Below are 19,906 nucleotides of genomic sequence, written 5' to 3'. Positions count from 1 at the left end.
AGAAGAAAAGAAAAATATTGAGGATTCTGGCAAAAGGAAATAAAAAAAGGATTTTTTTTTTTAATTTGTAAATATCACCTTGAATTTGATGTTTGTGTTAATTTGGGTTTTCCATTTTTTGATTTGAAAATTAATTCTCTAGGCATTAGTTAGTGACAAATCAAACCTTCCATAGGCATGTTTAATTATTTATTGGTTTCGTTATAGTCCTATACTCCTATGATTTTTTTTTTTTTTTTTTTTTGAGAAGGTATTCTCATGTGAGTTTAATCATGTGATGTATATATAATTTTTATGATCGGATGGATTGAAATAACGGAAAAGAATACATGTGGTGGTCTATATGGTCAATGACTTGTTGCACATAATATCTGTCAAAACTTTAATAATTTTATATTAATAATAATAACAATATTGTCTATATCACGTCATTAAAATCATCAAATTGTTCTTCTTAAAAAAAAACATCAAATTGTACACTAATAAAGGATTGGTTTATCATAATGTGAAAGTGTTAATTGTTGGGGGAAAAAATGAAATCCACTTGCAAACAACCCATAATTATAGAAAGAAAGAAACTTCCTTATTTATAGGTCGGAAGGATGCCCTCTCTACTTAGTACTATTTATTTATGTTAAAAAACAAAAATGGAAAGAAAGAAAACTTCAAAAGTGGGCTTTTTCCACGTGGTCCGCCCATCCATCCTCTTTTATTCTGTGTGTCTGTCACTATACCAAAGATTCATTCAGAATAAGAGGTATCTCGTCTGATTGTTCTGACTTACAACACTCTTAGCTTAGCTTAGCTTCTCCATAGATTGGTTGACCAAAGTTACTGATCACCTCTGCAGAGACTGAGAATCTTATTGTAAAAAAAAACTGAAAGTACTAGAGAGATTCATTCTACTGTACTGGCAAAGCAGCCTCTCAAATTAAAAATATGCTTCAGGTTCAGCTACAGCTACATCTTCCCCACCTTTCCACCAGTTTAACCTCAATCACATATCCAAGATTCAACCACCATGACAGAACCTTTCATCATCATAGGCTTAGGCTTAGCACACAACTTCTTCATACACCACCTAGTTACAGGTCTACTCTAACCCCCAGAACCCACAATCTCATTCTCAGCCACATTGCAAGCTGCACAGCTCACAATGCTAATACTGTTGCAGAAGATTTTGATGTTAACTTCCAGCATCAAAAATCTCAACAGGTTGAACAACAACAAGAAGGTACTCACGAAAAGAATTTCTGGGGTGCTGTTAGTTTGATTATTGGCACAGCAGTTGGGCCAGGAATGCTGAGTTTGCCTGCTGCTACCATTAAATCAGGTTCATTTCCCTCCGCCATTGTCATTCTCCTCTCATGGCTCTATGTGGTCTCCTCAATCATTCTTGTTGCCGAACTCAGCTTTGCAGCCATGGAAGAAGATGGGGTTGAAGAGGTGAGCTTTACTAGTCTTGCAACAAAGACTTTAGGAAGCCGTTTCGGTACTTTTGTTGCAATTGTCTATGCCTCCTTGAGTTTTTCATTGTTAGTAGCTTGTGTTTCGGGTATTGGTTCACTTGTGTCTCAGTGGTTTCCATGTATGAATCTTGTAATGGCTCATGCCTTGTTTCCTCTAGCTGTTGGAACTGTGATTCTTTTCTTTCCCTTTAAGGCCATCGATGCTGCAAATCGTTTTTTATGTGTCATCATGCTTTTTTCCATTACTGCACTTGTGGCTATAGGTTTATCTGTGGCTAGAAAGGACTTAGTAGGTTCCTTTGGTTATGCTTCGTGGGGGCTCTCGTCAATTTTGCCTGCTATACCTGTTACTGTACTCACATTGGGGTTTCATGTTGTCACTCCTTTCATATGTAAGATTGCTGGGAACACTGTAAAGGAGGCTCGCAAGGCTATACTAGTTGGTGGGGCTGTTCCACTAGTCATGGTTTTGTCCTGGAATTTGATTGTTTTGGGACTTGCTGGGACCAACAGAGCAGACCCAATATCCCTTTTGCTTTCTGTTAACCCCTCTGCTTTACCTGCAGTTCAAGGCTTTGCCTTCACTGCCTTGGCGACTAGTTTGATTGGATATGCTGTAAGCTTCCCAAAACAGCTTATTGATACCTTGAAGTTGATTTTTGGGAAAGTCAACTCAGGAAAACAGATTAGCTCTAACTCACAGATGGGTTCTAATGCGGATGGAATTGGGAGAGTTGGTATTGTTGTTTATTCAGGAAGGCCTAACCTTGGAAATGTAGGGAAGGTTTCTTATATAGGTTCAGGTTGTATTGCTGCATCAGAAGCTGAATTGAAACCAAGCATGATTGGATTTGATTCATTCAAGATCTTCGAGATGATAATTGTACTTGGTGCTCCAGTTCTTATAGCATCTTTCTTCCGTTCCACATTTACAAGAGCTCTTGATTTTGCAGGGGTTTATGCTAATTGTTTTCTGTTTGGCATACTCCCTCCTGCAATGGCTTACATACAGCAATCTAGGAAAAAACTCAGGTGTGACCAAAGATTTAATATTAAGCTAGTTGTTACACAAAATCAAGATAAAGCAAATAAATAGAGTAAATTACACATGAACTACTGTGATGATTCTTGGCTGAAATAGAAAGCCTTAGTATGCCTGTCATTTTGTTTTGCATGTTTATTGGTTAAGTTTCATCTGGATCCCGTCACAAGACACAAAGCCAAAGTGGATAATGTAAAAACTAGTTCCCAGGTCAAAACAAATTTTCTCCCTATTCATCCATTCTTTTTACTCCTCTAAATGCTACTATCTCTAGCTTAATATCATTTTGATTTTTCATGCTTGAAATAACAAAATTTACTTACCTTCCAAATCCTCCAATATGACACAAGGCTTTGGAGTTTGGATTCTAGAAAAACTGTTTTCAGATTTGGCTTAAAAGAGCTAAATGTTTGGCATTTGTCTGGTAATGTTGCAGATTGTATTGACTATTTGGGTCAATGAAATCTTAATCTACTTTTTATTAGCTCAACTGATTACTTGAGAGCCTAAAAGACATTGAGTTTTTCTAATGTTGTAATTCATGATCTTAAGAACTGTGTGCTGGAATGTCAAGTGTTTTTCTCTGTATAATAGAATAAATTACTAATTTACATGAGAAATCAGTAGCAAGATCTCCCACATTCCATGTTCCATTACCTACTTTGATGCCATTTAGAGAATAGTTAAATAACTCTTCAAAACAATTTCTAGTATGCAGACCTGATTGAATACAAATAATTTTTATTCATTTGTCTATTCTAAATTAACTTTCAATAGTGTCTAATTGTCATGCTCGGATTTTGCAGGTCATCTATCTTGCTAGGGGGAGATGGTACACTTCTTTTACTTTTCAGCATTGTTGTCATTTTGGGGATTTGGCATTAGAAGAGCCCCTGCTAGATTAACAGCAATATAATGCCTTCACGACAGACCAAAGGCAAATGGAAGAAGATATTCTTCTATCTATATTGTTAAAAATTGTATTCAACAAGATTTAAGAGACTCATTCTACCCTTCACGCCTTTTCCAGGCACCATTGCTTCACAGGTACTTACCCAAAAAGTTCCTGTTTCTCAGGGAATAGTTCTATTTCAATTCATAGTGTGAGGAATTCAATTTAAAGTCCTTCAAATTAACTGTTCCAAATAGCAAGCAAGTAGAATATGCTGAACTTGCAATACAATAAAAACATTGTGCAACTGGAACTTAACCTAGTGAGTGCCTAAGTCATTAAAACGTTGTACTGCTTCATTTTCAGTTCACCGTTTCACAATTTTATTATATAGAATTTGGAACTGATTGTGTAATCTCTTATATGTTGGACTTCGAGTGTGTTATTGAAACAATATACTGCAACATGTTTTTATGATGATATTTTTAAGTCTAGTTGTGAGTGATTTTAAAAGTAAATTTTCGCCTGAAGGGAAAAGGCGAAGGGGAATAGAGATTTCTCATATGGGACCTTTTGCTTCATCAAGTATATGGTCTCCAACCCAATTGTGCTAGCTTTGCAGTTAAGGAGTCAAGGGCATTAATTCAAGGAAATATATTACTATTTTGAAGCACAACAGCCCAACTGTCTGAATGAACGAAGATGAGTAAATTTAGTTAAAAGCTATAATTCCCTAAAACACAGAGTTAATACATCTAGTTACAATGCCATATTTCCGTTTGCGTCTGTGTGCTATCTTGAGCTAATGCCTCGGTTTATAACCCCACAGCATCAACAATCATACTGTTGTAAGGACCTTTTTTTTTTAGCAAAAAAAAGAGATTCAACTTCAGTTTTGCTTCATTCTCTCTGTAAATAAAACGCATAATAAAAACCATGTGAACATAGTTAGCAGTATATGATTCCTACGTTCTCATTGTATGGCCAAGAGAGGGGGGAAGACTATTGTTCATGGTAGATTTTTCTTATATTATTAATCTTCATTTGTAATATGAAGTTCCACCATAAAGAGGCAATACCCATGATGCATAATATTTCTGGTCTGGCGTGTTAACATTATAATTGAAGTGCTCAACTAACATATCTAATCGAATTGTACAAGTTGGGATATATATCAGCGTTCAATAAGCTAAAAAGTCAAAACCATCTGGTACAGAGAACTTATTTTTTGATTGGTAAGTTGCATTTAATGAGTTTTGAATTCACAACATCGCCTTCTATCCTATTCTTACAAGGGAGGAAAGTAGGAAGTACCATTTGATCTGAAGCCCAAGGAAATGTTCTATCATTCCATCGCTTTCTTGTATTCAGATTAATGAAACAGTATGGATTCCTATGAAGGAAGCTTACAGTTGACAACAGTGACTGTAACACTTGACGATGATATAAGAATAAAACATTGAAAACACCTAGATATGCATCTTCAAAGTCCTTTGTAGCAGGATTGTGTCCAACTTAGCTGCCCCATTGGTAGAATTGTTGACATTTTTCTCTTCCACAGCCACAGGATGCAACTACTTCCACCAAACAAGTTTTGAAAATGCAATTTGTTTTCCAATAGCTCTGTTTCTTGTGGTCTACAGCATCAGCAGATCCTCTGCAAACCATTGGTCAAGAACGTGCCATGATTTGAACCACATATCAGTTGTTCATATTGCCAACTGAGGATCAAATAATCATTATAAAAACTTAAGCCCATGCTCAACCCCCACCATCATTGATACCAGCTGGTAGGTGGATTTTCTTCCAGGTAGCTTAACAATCCACACAGAACAAACCATGGAGCAATGGTATAAGGAGCTTACTCCACTTGCAGCACATTTATTTAGTTTGCTTTTGTAGCTGCTGGATTCCGACCAAACTGGATTATCATTGGCTTGCCTTTGAAGACATATCCATTGACTAGATTCTGCAACCAAAGGTTTTAATAGCATGATCATTAAAACTTAAGCACAAGGCGAGAAAATTACAGGAACAAAAGAGAAATTTAATTTTGTACGTACAGTTGTACATGCTACTCTCAATTAGTGAAAGGTTCAAAACTAAGCCATTCTCACAAATCTAGTGAATCAGCAATACCAACCATCATGGTAAAATAAATTGAGTAAAAATTTTTTCCTCTAGGAAGTTCCTAGATCCATTACTTAAGATTGTAGGTATGAAATTTATTAATCATTTTTGAAGTACATTTTGGAATCTCATAAGGACAGTTTGCAAGGCCAAAAAAATATTTTTCAATAAATTAACAGGGTTTGTCATTTATCCAGTTGAGTTTGCTTATGATAGCTCGACCAATCGATCAATGAAGAAAAATCTCCGTTTGAAGGTGCCTGGTAGAAATCCACATAATTTCTGGATCTCTTGCCTTTTTGTTGATTCAAGCAAGAGTGAGCATCGAAGTTGAAGAATTTGCAGCACAAATAAAGGCAGTACATGAACAAGTTCAAGAACAATTGAAGCCATCTTAAAATTTACAAGTCTAAAGTCGAAAGATGGTGCTCATATAAGAAGCTTGAGTTTTGAAGAATGTGATTTGGTTTTATTCGTATAAAGAGCACTTATAACGAGCTCAAGCAAAGAAAGTTTGGTCTTTGCCAAGTATTGAATAAGTTGAGACCAAATACATTTTGCATTGAGCTACCAAAAGGATCCTCAATAGTCCAACTTTAATTGAGAGTAATCTCTATCCTTATTGTGGAGATGAAGAGAAAATAACATCAAAGCCAGTAAACATGTGATGAGATCTTTCTAGTTCACCAGAGTCGATTAATGTGCTAGATGTATGATCTATCACTGCTAAACGTAATCACTACTAGATGCAGAACAAACACTTAAAACATTTGGTGCACTAACAAGAATAACCGAATTTACGCATGGATCTCAAGTGAAGAACTAAATAAATTCGATAACATGTTTTAAAGGGATTTGACTTCAAAATCAAAGTCAAGTTCTTTACAAGAAGGGATGAATGATGCAGGAACATTGCGTCAGCTTATGTGGCAGCCATAATTTAGCTTGTGTCCTTTTTTATTTTATTTTATTCTCATTAACATGCGGTCAAAGGGGTTGAGCCTACACTCCGTTTGTTTTGACATTAAAGTTTTCTAGAAAATGAGTCATTTTCCAAAAAGTTTTATTTTTATTTTTATTTTATAAAACTCACTTTTTTTTTTTTTTTGATAGGTAATCAAAAAAATAATATTAATGATAAAACAAAAAGAGAAAAGTACAAGATGTTCATGATGATGAACAACAAGAAAAAAAAAAAAGAGCACACAGCACAACACAACGAGGGAGATCAGGAAACTAAGCCGAGGGAAGACATAAACTCAGAGAGAGAAGAACAATCAGTAAAACCCCAACAACGAGACCACTCCAAAAGATTGCGGTGACTTAAAAACCTTTAACTCATCCAACGTCTTCTCCTTGTCCTCAAAAGATCGGTGATTTCGTTCCAACCACACAGTCCACATTAAACACCCTAGAACCAAATTCCAAATGTCCGAATTATGCTTCCCAAGCCACTAATGCCAACAAGATAACAAACCTGCCACCGATCCTGGCATAACTCAATGAATACCGAAAGCCTGAAGCATAAAAGACCATAGGGAATGAGTAATAGGACAATGAAGAAGAAGGTGGTCTGCCGACTCCCCATCTTGGCAACACATAACACACCAATTAGCCAAGGGGCGACCCTTAAGCATTAAATTATCCAAAGTGAGGATCCGACCATGAGCAGCTGTCCACAGAAAGACCGCCACTCGTTTAGGAATCTTTGGTTTCCAAATCCCCTTCCAAGGAAACAAAGAATTCGAAGCACCCCGAATCACCTGATAGTAAGATCGGGTGTCAAAATTACCATCACCTTTTAGCCACCAACAAAGAGTATCTCTCCTCTCACCTCGAGGAATACGGGTTTGGATAAGCTGGAGCAGAGAATAAGATGTAGCCAACTCCCAATCTTCAAAAGCTCTATAAAACCTCAAATTCCACACTCTAGCAGTGCCCCCTTCTGGAATCCACAAGACCTCAAAGATGTAAGCATCCTTGACCGCTGAGCACACATAGAGCTCAGGATAGAGATCTTTTAGAGTAATATATACCAATCCACTTATCATGCCAAAAACGGATAAGAGTGCCTTCTCCCACTACAAAGGATAGATGTTTAGAAAAGCTCTCTCACCCTTCATGAATGCTTCTCCATAGGCCACACCCATGAGTCCTCCTACAGACTTTAGTGCACCACCCCCTTGACCTTCGCCATATTTAGTAGAGATAACTCTCCCCCAGAGATGAGTAACTTCATGACCAAATCTTCACAACCATTTCCCTAATAGAGCTTGATTAAAAGCAACCACACTTCTTATCCCCAATCCACCCATCTCAATGGGTGAGCACACCTTTAGTTTGCCATAAGATAGAGTTGTTTTTCAAAATATAAATAGTGGAAAACAATCCCTAAAAAATAAGTTATAATTTTTATGTTGACCAAAGATAATTTTCCTTTTGACTCATTTTTTATGATGCTAACAAATATTGAAAAACACAAAAAAAAAAAAAAAAAAAAAAAAAAAAAAAAAAAAAAAAAACTATCTTTAAACAAGATTTTCCATCTAAACAGATGGAGCGTTAGTGCGATGATAAGTGCCTTTCACCAAAAGGGACATGTGGCACAAAATTGTACTCCAATTTAGAATCTAATTGTATTTTCTCTCAGCTTTGGCTTTAATTATATACATAGATTTTGGATCAGATTGGCAAACCCAAAGGATGTTTCTTTTGAATTCAAGAGAATAGAATTATGGTATTATTGCATTTGCAATTTTTTAGTGTGGAATGCATTTGCAATTTAATTACTCAAAATGGGATCCTAGGCAAGCAATTATATCCATTTTAATGGCTACAACGGATTCTGAAGCCACTTCCATAGTTCCATAGCAGCATTCACTTCAAAATAAAGTATAGCAATATAAAATTGGGAAGCATATCAGTGAGTACGTATGGAACTTGAAAATAATTTATGATATTCATTCAGATTACTACATCAACATGATATAAATTTATAGTTACTTCTTCATGCAATAATATCAAAGGATATGGAAAAAGGAATTAAGGACCCTGGTAACAAATGTAATATATGCACAAGCTAACATGCTCTAGAAAACAGAGATGCATGTCAGATTGCATTCTGTAAGATACATACCAATGCACGATGGGCAACTTCAGCTGATGGAAATGTCACAAAAGCTTGACCTCTCATTCTTCCTTCCTGAAATTCAATTACAAGCACATTTAAGTTCAAAAGTGTGCAACTATGCTACAACTTTCTTGAAAATTTCAATCAATCCCAAAAGTAATACGAAATGTCATGTTCACAGACTTGCTTCCATCCAGTGAAACATCCCTAGTAAAAAAGGCTTCGCTCAATGCTTTCACAATCATAAACATTAAACTGTTGCCATCTATTTCTAAATAACATACTTGTTAAATGGAACATTCAGTTTAGTTAGTGTATAAATTTTCGAGCAATGTCGCATGGAGAGATCCATTCATTTTGGCAGGGAAAGTGCCCAATCAATGTGTTCAAGTCAAGCCTGGGAGGTTGAGACCAAGATCAGCTCGACATTCGAGCAATACAAATACAAGTTCAAGTCAATCTACACATTCAATCCCAGGTCAAGGTGTGGCCTTGCGACCTACTTCATCTCAGTAATGGACAGTCACTGTTAGGGACAGATTTGTCATTTACATTAATGTGTCATTTACAACATCATCATTGGAAGGGGTAGGGAGCTTGGCAATATTTTTTCTTTGATTAGTACTAAATTTTATTAATGAGAAGAACTAGCCCCTCTCAAAGGAAACAGTCCTTATAACTGAAATGAAAAGAGAGTCAATAAAATCTAATAATAAAATGGATCTCACTATGCCAAAAGCTTTGTGGCTCAATTAGCACTTCCTAGTGTTTTTAATGGAGACGTCTAGGGTTCAAATCTCCCTTCCCACAAATATTGAATTATATAACAATAAAATAAAATAAAAAGAAAAAAGAAAAAAGGATCTTGATTTGACCCATTATTTGAGTCCATTCAAACGAAGCTCTTACCTGAGAAAATTTTATGTTACTATGAACAACTGAAAGTCCCACATCTTCAAAGGTAGCATTGGTTCCTCTCTCTCTCTTTCTCCATAGTGTCCAAATTAAGCAAAGAGGGGGTGAAATTCCTAACACTAGAGAGTGTTTATCAAACCAATTCACCCACTCACATAGGAGCTCACAGTTTTAGGCATTACCCAATGGGTCCAAACACAGAAGGTAAAACCCCATAATTCATCTGTTGTGTCAGAATGCAACACCATTCTACCATAGGAATTCCACTCTTCACAGGAGTGTCACACGTTCATCTTTTCCCCATGTTGGGTCCACACTAAGAAAGCAACTCTTTTTTTGGGCCTTAATGCACCAAATGCTTTTCCAGGGGAAATCCCCATCATTAAACCTCTCAAAGCCTCATAACAAGACCTAACATCAAACCATCCATTACCATCAAATTCCATCTCATATGGTCACCATTTGGGAGAACTTCATTTTTTCTGGACCATCTCTAACAACAAACTAATATGTGAAGTTCAAGGGAATCCCAAATTCCCCAAACCAAATGGGCTCTTAAGAGAATTTACATTGGTCTACGTTCCTCAGTCATATCATGTCATAATTTTAGATCATAGAATCAAGCCTTGAATAAGGCTATCATAACTGCGGTGTTCAAATAAGTAAACAAAAACTGCTAGCTAACAAATGTTTATGGATCTAATGCTTTCTACTGGGGTTTTTGTTTTTTTTTTTATAAAAAGGAAGCAATCCCTTCTAATGGTTTTAATAAGTAAAATATAAGCAACCTTTGTTTCTCCTGTAACTCAAAAATTACAATTTTCATAAGTGATTCCAAAATATCTAAGTACTTTTGATAATTCAATAATTGGGGGAGGGGGATTTGAATCCTAGATAAGTCCTTTGGAAACACCGGAGGTAAGTACTTGGAACTAAAAATATCTTGATTCAAAACTAAAATGACAATCTAGTCTAGAGACCTCACCTGCATAAGCTTTATGCTAAGACCAGATTTAGCTGCATCAATGCTTCCAAATAATGATCCTGGACACAGATAAGCTATAGTTAACAACTGTTTTTAATAACATTGTGCAATGACCAGAAGTATCACACTCAGCATTAATGTTTGAGGCATTAAAAATATCTAAAGAATAATCAATTCTCAAAGTACAATCACATGATACCCTTTTTTTTACCAAAAAAGCATTAAAGTTGCTATATAGAAAATATGTATCATTGAACAAAAAAATAAATGTATTTCAGATAAATTGGCAATAATCAATGCTTGTGATCCCACCAAATATGAAGTAGAAGTCTTCAGCAATCACATCCTTTGCTAAGTTCTTTATATACAACACTGACGCAGGATTCCCAGCTGCATAATTCTATCAAAATCCAAAAGAGCTTCATATCAATCATTCAATTGAGTAAATATTTGCATGTGAGTAGCATCTTAATCTAGTTACATGCATTTTTTATATTCATTTAAAAAAAAAAAAAAAAACAGGTATTTAAGATTAGTATAAGCTAGCCAGCTAGCCAGCTCTTGAAATCTGTATGGCCAACCCTCCCTCAAAATCACAGAAATTGTTATGTCCAAAGTGAAACAAAAACCCATTAGTTATTTATTTATGTTTTGTGGTTTGTGGTTTAAAATGATCTACTATGATAGCCGTCCACTTTAAAGGTGGCTAAAGACTAACCTAAGTTAGAAGTTCTAATACTGGGGCAGCAAGAACTGCAAAACAGCTTTATTATGGGAAAACAGCAAGAAATATGTTGAATTGCTGATGACATTCATACATGCTTGTTTGTACAACTACAAAATGCATATGAATAAAAGAGGAAAAGGTATCAGTACAAAGCCAGATATTGACAGCATATTTCAAACAATGTCGATAATATATATAATGGTCAAAACTTATAAAGAGAAAAAAGATTGTAATATTCTCAGATAGGATAGTAGAACACCATAACCAACCATACTAAGGATAAGTGTTAGAACATGGAAAAGCTTTTAAATTACAGTCATCAATAATGTGACTAACTTTTGAAAAGTTATATAACACTTTTAATCCAACAAGCAAATAGATAAGTTCAACAAACAATTCTTTTCTTCTTTTTCTTTTTTCTAGGTACAAAGAACAGGTAAATTTTATTAGTGATTATAGTTTAGTCTTTACTTTTAATATCAACAGTACCTTAAACATTGGCAGCGATAAAATTTCCTCTGGAGGCAACTTTCCACTCTCTAATTCTTCTGGGGTTGCATAGGATTTAATATCTGAACCTTCTTTGTCAGGCTCCTCTAATTCTTCTGCTGTGCTTTCATCCCTATGTTCATTCTGAATCACTTTTGGAGCAATTTTGATCTGCAACACAACTAAGAAAAGGATATCAAAAAATCTGATAGATGAGAGATTCTCCTACAATAATCAATCACAGAAAGAAAATGACCTGTAACACAGGGTTCTTCTTTTTAATCATTGGAATTTCTTTTGGAACCAAGGTCGCAGGTTTGACTCCAATAGCCTCATAAGCGACATCTTTATCAACTGCAGGGCCCACAATTGCTTCTTGCCTGAGACGCTTTCGACCAGATTTTTTTACTGCTGAAGCTCCAACAGAATAGGCTCTCACATCAATTTCCTAAAAACATGTAACAGTATCACAGAACAATTAGAATCTACAAATATTTAATAACAGGATCAAATGAGAACTGAAGGATTTCCCTCAAGGCTCTGTCTGTTTCAATGTACTTTTGTAGATATATTTATCTGCAAAGGAAATAATTGAACAAACATTGTACATTTCCCAGTTGCTGTAATTACATGTCCACCAAGCATTTTATAAAAATGCAGTGTTCAACAAACTATAGCTGAAAAAAACATCTGCAAAAATTTTCACGTTGGACAATTAAAATAAAATGACAATGAATTTAAATGCTTTTTGAAGAAAAATGGTCAAAAGGTTTACATGCTTCTAATTCCAAACCCCTAGAGAATATACACACACACACACACAACAATAACAACAAAGCCTTAGTTCCAAAATTTTGGGGTTGGCTATGGATCCTCAACTTATTAGTTAGGGTCACATGTATTCTTTTCTTCCATTCTATTCTATCTAAAGCCATAAATTCTGTTACTTCCTTAATTGACATGTTAGTTTTTATTACTTATATATAGAAACTTATTTACATAATATGCAGCCCCATATCTTTAATCAGTGCGAGAGATTACCTCATCTGAAGATTCCATTTCTGACTCATCACTGGACAGATCTGCTGCATGAGGCTTTGCAGATACAGGAGGTGGTGGTGGTGGTGGTGGCAGTGCAGGTACCAAAGGAGGAAGGGGTGGAGTGGGGAGAGCCATACGAAACGGAGCTGGGATATTCATTTTGTTCATCAAGTGCAACACCTACAATTAAAAGGATTTGTCATAAACTATATGACCCAATATGCTCGTGTATTTGCCTAGATAAGAATGACGCAAATAGTATAACAAAAGGAGCTGAATGAGGGTAAAACCATAAAATTTTCCAACCAGCATTGCATAGGAGATTGGAGACAACCTGTGTATAAAAGCGAGGAACGGCAATAAGAGCGTTTACAATGTTGGTAAGTATATTTCCATCTGGTGGAGGGTAAGCATACCTGTAACACAAGCTTTATTAAACTAGGCATAAACTGATTTATGTCATCCAAAGATGGTTTTAAAAGAAACAACCACAAGTTAGACAACATAGACAAATACCTTTTCAGTCATATTCACAGTCTGGATGACAAGTTTAGGAACACAAGTTTCAATATAGTTATGTATTCAATAACACAAGAACCCAATTAGTATTCTCTTTCACTTCGGTTGATTGAAGTGATAAACTGAATTGCTTATTGAACTGGAATTTCACATAGAACCCACAATTCCAAACATTTTGTGCATCCCTAAATTGTTGTGCCATGCTTCCAATGCAGAAAATTTAAGGAGAATTCATAGGAGAGATATAAAGGAGATTGATATAGGCCAACCATTTTTTTTTATGACCTGGAACCTCACCAAGGCATGGCCCTTTGGACCCACCCCTAGGTAGTAAATCGCGGATACATGACTCCACCCGCCAAAACCATGTATTAGGTAATCCAGGGGGACTCCTAATGGGAATCAAACCCAGGATGTATGGGTCTACAACTCATCCCAAGCCTCCATCCACTAGGCTGCACCCTGATAGGTTAGGCCCACCATTTATTATATTTTGAGGAAATTACATAAAAATGCCCAGAGTTTATACCACATTCAAATTAGGTCTTTGGTTTTTAATTTTTTCAATTAAAGTCCCAAATTTATTAAATCATTTCAATTTGAAGCCTTAGTTCAGCTCCATTATTTATTTTTGTATTTATGGGCAGTAACGTAGAAGAGAAAAGTGGGAATCATTGGTTAAACTCAGCATTTCACCTAGGACTCATTCATTAATCAATTTGGCAATCATTAACCAGAGAGGACATAGAGAGAAAGCTTAGCTTAGAGTGAAAAAGTGATTACCAAATTCTAAATTGGTTACTTAGATGAAAAACAAAGTTTTATCAATGTTTCCTCTTTTCCTCGACTTCATAGTCTCCATTACTGTCAGGGTAACATGAAATGAATAATGTCGATGGAGGGCTTCAAATTTAAATTGCTTCATAAGTTTAGGACTTTGATTGACAAAAAGAAAAACCTAAGACTGAATCTGAAGCACGGGGCCTTTTATGTAATTTGTTCATATATTTTATACATCACAATTTGTAAGGGAAAAAAGACAAAGGAAGGTTTAACAAGTGAAATGAAAATGCTTACTCAAGGTAAGGAGGGAATGGATAGTCGACACCAAGCCTTGGGGCAATGGGTTCAGCAGAAGGTATTGAACGTTGAGTCTTATCTTTGGTGAGAGTAGCATCCTTGACCACAGATGATGGTGGTACAAAATCATTGTCATTTCGAGCTTCACTTGATTGAAGTTTGTTATCAAGGTTTGGCTTATTACTACTAGCTCTCTCCACTGATAACACTTTACCAAGAAACCTCAACCTGACCAAACCATAACATGGCAATAATGCCTACTTTAAATTTATACAATGAAGGAACGCATGTATTGCAAAGGATACAATAAAAAGACTTTAAAAACGAGAAAAAGAAAAAAAGAAAAAAAATAGAAATACCCATTTAACTAATAACACTTTACCAAGAAACCTCAACCTGACCAAACCATGACAGGGCAATGTCTACTTAAGAATATACAATGAAGGCATATATGCGAATGACACATGTAGACTTTAAAAAAGAGAAAGAGAAAAAGAAAAAGGAAAATATATGTATATATATAATTACCCATTTAACTGACGTTGAGCCTGGTAAGCCAATGCTTCATTGTTGAAATCCAGAAACGCACAGTTTCTCAATCTGCAGAAAATAATTGAATTCTTTGGATTTATAAAGAAAAAGGGCAATTGGGTTATTTTTCAAAAGAAAAAAAAAAAAAAAAAAAAAAAAGGGTACCTTGGAGAAGAGCAAGGTCGGACTGAAGAAGCACCATAGTGGGAGAAGAGTCTGGAGAGGGTATCATGAGGAATAGCTTCAGGAAGGTGACGAATCAAAAGGGTAATCATTGCTTCTGAGTCTGAGGGTTTTGATGCTATTGCTTCAAACCCCAACTGTTGCTGCGGCTGCTGCATCATCATCATCATCATCTGCTTGCGTCTCAATCTGAGTCTATGAGGGAGTGAAACAATAAACGTAAGAACGACAACAATAAAGGTTCAGAGCTTTGGACCTATGAAAATCCAGGCCCATTGGTGCCTGCAATTTTTTCATCTGAAGCCCAAACCCATTTATCCACCCTAATGGATGCATTATAAATAAACAGGCAAAAAACCCATTGGTAAATTCTAGTTATATCTTGCCATTAATTCGGCCAAAACCAAGTTTTTTTTTACTCTTTTTTTTTTTTTTTTAAATTCGGAATTTAAAGAATTTTTTTAAAAAAAAAACTGATATTAAAAAAAAAAAAAAAAAAACCGAAGAATCATTCCACACCCAAATCACTCACTGAAAAAGCTTATAAATCATTCCACAGCCAAATCACTCACTGATATTAACATAACGCGCACTTATTAATGGTCAAATTACTAACAAGAAATGGAACCAAATATGGAAAAACATAATTAAAATAAAAATAAAAATAAAAAATTAGAAAAATGTGAAGAACCCAAAAATGAAAAACCTCTATACCTTCAAGATAGAGACGAGTCGCTCTTGGGAGTCGATTTCATCGAAATGCTTTCGCCAACGATCCCAATTCCAGTCTCTTCTTCCCGTCGTTTCTCTTCGTCGTAGGCGGCGGCAATTTCGGCGTCTCTGTGAAGATCGTTCGGGCGAGGATTGAGAAAGAATCGAAGGTCTTGATTCGCTTTTAAGGAGCGAGTCCCACCGCCAGTTATCGAAGGAAGAGGAGGAGGAGGAGGAGTCGTGGTGGCAGCGGCAGAGGGCAGAGTCGGAAAGCCGAGAAAGGAACAGTGGAGATAAGGGTGGGAGGGGATTTTGGTGTTTGGGAAGGTAAGGTTGTGAGATGTAGGCCTGTTTGTTTAACCATCTCATAATCACATTTTTAAATTTTAAACAACATTACACACATTTCTATACACTTTTTTATCCACACGTATTTTAAAAAATTATAAAAATCTCATCTCAAACTACTCTACTAAACACTCCCGTAAATTTCAGTGAGTGATTTGGGTGTCCTCGGTTTTTTTTTGTTTTTAATATCAGTTTTTTTTTTTTTAATTCTGAAATTTTTTTTTTAAGTGCCAAAATGACATCATTTTGGCTCAATTAACGCATGACATAATTGAAGGTTAACGGAGTACTAAATTGACAACAATTGAAAATTAGAGGACTGAAATGACAAAACTGAAAATTAAAAAGACTGAAAGTTAAAGGGTCAGTTTTACATTTTTACCAAATAAAAACAAAATAAAGTTCAATACATAGTATAAGTAATAAAGGGTCTAATTTTTGATCCAGAATAAAGGGTCTAATTAGAGTTAGCTCTATTCATTACCACAAATTACTCAATGGGTAGCTTCCCAAAAAAAAAAAAAATTACTCAATGGGTAACTGTAACTGAATACGAGATGGATTTTTACATGTTAATATTCAGTCTAGACATAATAAAAATGGTCAATTATGAATTGGCCTATATAAGATGCAATCAACATGAATTGACACGATTAATTATTTGTGTCAAAATGAATTAACCCGTTTTGATATGACTTGTTCAACTCATATAATTAAATACTTTTTCTAGGCTAGTAAATACCTTTTTATCCAACCTATGTATGAATTATTTTTTAAAAAGTAAATAAAAAAAATTAAGGGTTAAAATTAAAAATTTGACAAACCCAAAAACCCTAAACTTCTATCCAAACAATTAAGACATATTTGGTAAGAAATTCCAAACAACAGTTTTTAGTGTTTAAACACTGAAAATTATAGGCCAAACGAAAAAAAAAAAATGTTTGGTAGGAGATTTCATTTAGAAGTGTTTGAGTTACGTTTCTCATTTAAGAGTGTCTGAACACTAAATTTATAGAACTCCTATTACAAGTTTTCAGTTTTCAAATAATATTGTTCAATGACACTTATGTAAATATTTAGAGAAGTGTGGGACCCATGAATTTGACAATACTTAATTGAAATTCTCTCTCTCTCTCAAAGAAAAAAAAAAAAGCTCTCACTGATTCATTCTCTTGCTATTTCTCCATCACTGCGAGCCACCCACCTCAACCCACCACCATGAGCCACCACCGGATTCATCTCTCCCTCATTGCCAACTCTAATCTCTCTCTCCTTATCTCTATGAAATTTCCCTTGTTTTATTTGGTTGATATGGCTATTGTGTGGGTTTTGATTTAGGGTTTGGGGTTGATTTTGTAATTCCTAAATAGAAGCTAACGATAGAAGATAGGCTAAGGTATTTGAATTCAAAAAAATTATAACAATTAGAATCAAATCTACTATAGTCGTGGCCTTGGTAGCTGATTGGTCATTGACAAATTGAAGTTTGGAATAGGAAATTGTCAATTGGGAGAAAGAAGAAGAAGAAAACGAAGAGAGGGACAGCAGTTAGTGCACGTGGGAGTTTTTTCTCTCTTTAAATAAAATAGTTTATTCACTGTTCATGTTAGAATAAGTACAACTTAAAAAAAAAACACACACACACACACATACTCATACCAAACACACATTTATGTTTTTTCACAATTTAAAATATGTTATTTGAAACATGGTACTTAACACATTTTTGCATTATGAATATTTTAAGCATGTGTTTTCACAACACTTTTTAAACTACAATTTTCATATTATTTTGAACAATAATACTTGAAAACTGCTACCAAATAAGCCCTTACAATAAGTTCATTTCTTATATTTTAGCTATAACACTGCTCTCTCTTCTTTCTGTCCAAAACTCACCTAATAAACCTTAAAAAATTTTCTCATAATTTTTTAATTTCATCACAAAAATTTAGATCTCTCATACACACAAACATATCAAGATTGATGGTGGAGCATCAATTTTGTCCCCCCCCTCTCTCTCTCTCTCTCTCTCTCTCTCTCTCTCTCTCATTGCAATTAGCCAAAAAAAAAAGAGAATTCAAGTAGCCAAATTTCCTATCATTATGAAATACAAATAAAAATACAATTAGTATCCCCAAACGAACATGTTTTATGTCTCAAATAATACAAATTGAGTCTAAAACGTAGCATGTGAAATGAATTTAAATTATCAAAAAACAAAAGTGAAATGAATTTAAGTCTGGATCCAATTAAAAGGTGGAGACCTAAAGTATATATCATAAGTGACTTTCATTAGGATCATTAATTAAACCCTAAGTAAAACCAAATTTATAATATACATTTAATATAACTTCATCTTAAAGTACCAAGCCTATTCCTCAGCACATGCTTGTCTAACAGGTTGTTATTATAAGAGAAGGTTAGGAATGGAGGAGGTAAAAAGAATAAATGATTCTACCCAAAAAAAAAAACAAAAAAACACCAAGGATAGACGTTGGTTGCTGGAAAAATGAAGTGAGCTTCTACCTTTATATAATTATTCAAGTGATTAAGAAAATTATACTTTCATTAATGTAAAAATTAAATTTTAAGTATTAATGATCAACTGTGTGAATTAAATCATGGTACAAATATTTTATTACTATGTTCACATCTTTTGGTTAGTCATGTTTAGAACATCAAACATTTTTTAAAAAAAATTTATAATTTAGTAGTTAAGGTGGAGAGATTTAAATCTTGAATATTTCCGCTGAAAATGTTAAAAGGTATCAATTGAGTTGCAAGGCTGTAGGTGAACATCAAACAATTAAGACAATACCATTTAATTCATTTTCTTTTGAATTTTTTTTAAAAAAAAATAGTATTAATTTTATAAAACTATCAATATTAGTTTTTTAAAAATGAAATAAATGGTAATTTTAGAAAGTTATCGTAAGGACACAATTCAAGCTCGAACCCACAGTCAGAAGGTGATGGACCTGAAAGACCTTTTTACAATAGAATTTGTAGAGATCTACAGTCTATTTTCTCTCTGACCTTTTTCCTCTCCCTCTTGCTTAAGGTCCCTTCTCTCTTTTATACTCCCCACTTCCTTTCCTCTTCATCCTCCACGTCAGGGTTAGATTGCTGATTTAAATACTTGTCCCATCCACCTCCCCTAAAGTCTTTGGAGATAGAAGCAAAATTCCACCCTGATGTTCAGGTCTCACTTCCCCATTAATGCGGCCAGAATGGCTGTTGCAGAGTATTCAATGCGTGGGCGGTGGTAACAGTTTTATTTTAGATATTCTACAGTCCATCTTCTTATCTTCCACGTTTACCGTATCTACCCTTATTTGTTGGATTTTCTAAAACATAGCTTGTAGATGTTAACCAATCCTTCTGTTACCTCAGTTTTACATAGCCGAGGACATGATCTTCTTCAGACTAACCCTTTGGACATATTCTATTCAGACATTACCTCTTCTTTATTTAGTATTTTCTTATGAGTTAACATTCATACATCCTCGGACCATTCTGTGTCCTCGAACAGGACTTCTAGCCCAAAGAATACTTTTTGAGCCACCCCACATATATTCATGAGCCTAATGACCCTACAGTTACTATTACTATGTACCTTGACTTTTAAAAAGGTCCATATTTGAAGATATCCAAAATTAAAATAGATAACTAACAAAAAGAGGATCGTGTGAACATTATTATACTTTATTA

General features: G+C 34.9%; 2 protein-coding genes across 3 annotated transcripts; one reads left to right on the top strand and one right to left on the bottom strand.

Annotated features, from left to right (window-relative positions):
• The first annotated feature begins 601 nt into the window (after positions 1 to 601).
• LOC142610968 (uncharacterized) lies at positions 602 to 3,997 on the top strand. Its single transcript, XM_075782956.1, has 2 exons — positions 602 to 2,501; positions 3,318 to 3,997. Exons 1-2 carry the CDS (start codon positions 940 to 942, stop codon positions 3,394 to 3,396), a joined length of 1,641 nt encoding a protein of 546 aa, XP_075639071.1. The 5' UTR covers positions 602 to 939; the 3' UTR covers positions 3,397 to 3,997.
• Positions 3,998 to 4,614: 617 nt separating this feature from the next.
• On the bottom strand, positions 4,615 to 16,165 carry LOC142610547 (U11/U12 small nuclear ribonucleoprotein 65 kDa protein). Of its 2 annotated transcripts, XM_075782382.1 has the most exons (12): positions 15,848 to 16,165; positions 15,116 to 15,328; positions 14,948 to 15,019; positions 14,417 to 14,647; positions 13,155 to 13,236; positions 12,821 to 13,000; positions 12,036 to 12,227; positions 11,780 to 11,950; positions 10,876 to 10,963; positions 10,564 to 10,622; positions 8,670 to 8,735; positions 4,615 to 5,372 (listed from the first exon to the last, which is right to left on the bottom strand). In XM_075782382.1, exons 2-12 carry the CDS (start codon positions 15,304 to 15,306, stop codon positions 5,289 to 5,291), a joined length of 1,416 nt encoding a protein of 471 aa, XP_075638497.1. In that variant the 5' UTR covers positions 15,307 to 15,328; positions 15,848 to 16,165; the 3' UTR covers positions 4,615 to 5,288. The 2 variants fall into 2 exon arrangements, 1 of the variants encoding a protein (XP_075638497.1); XR_012839834.1 differs by lacking the exon at positions 10,876 to 10,963 and having other exon boundaries at positions 5,300 to 5,372; positions 15,848 to 15,988.
• Between the last annotated feature and the right edge of the window lie 3,741 nt (positions 16,166 to 19,906).

Source organism: Castanea sativa, chromosome 9 (assembly GCF_040712315.1).
Source record: "Castanea sativa cultivar Marrone di Chiusa Pesio chromosome 9, ASM4071231v1".
NCBI classification, from domain to species: domain Eukaryota; kingdom Viridiplantae; phylum Streptophyta; class Magnoliopsida; order Fagales; family Fagaceae; genus Castanea; species Castanea sativa.
The sequence above is the reverse complement of the archived record's forward strand: the minus strand, read 5'-3'. Positions and strand labels throughout refer to the sequence as shown.

Coding starts and splice junctions, on each gene's coding strand:
- LOC142610968 (XM_075782956.1), top strand. CDS start 940: ATGCTTCAGGTTCAGCTACAGCTACATCTTCCCCACCTTTCCACCAGT. Junction 2,502..3,317: donor CAATCTAGGAAAAAACTCAG/GTGTGACCAAAG, acceptor CGGATTTTGCAG/GTCATCTATCTTGCTAGGGG.
- LOC142610547 (XM_075782382.1), bottom strand. CDS start 15,306: ATGATGATGATGATGATGCAGCAGCCGCAGCAACAGTTGGGGTTTGAA. Junction 14,648..14,947: donor GCTCAACGTCAGTTAAATGG/GTAATTATATAT, acceptor TGGTTTGGTCAG/GTTGAGGTTTCTTGGTAAAG. Junction 10,964..11,779: donor TATCGCTGCCAATGTTTAAG/GTACTGTTGATA, acceptor GGATTTTGATAG/AATTATGCAGCTGGGAATCC.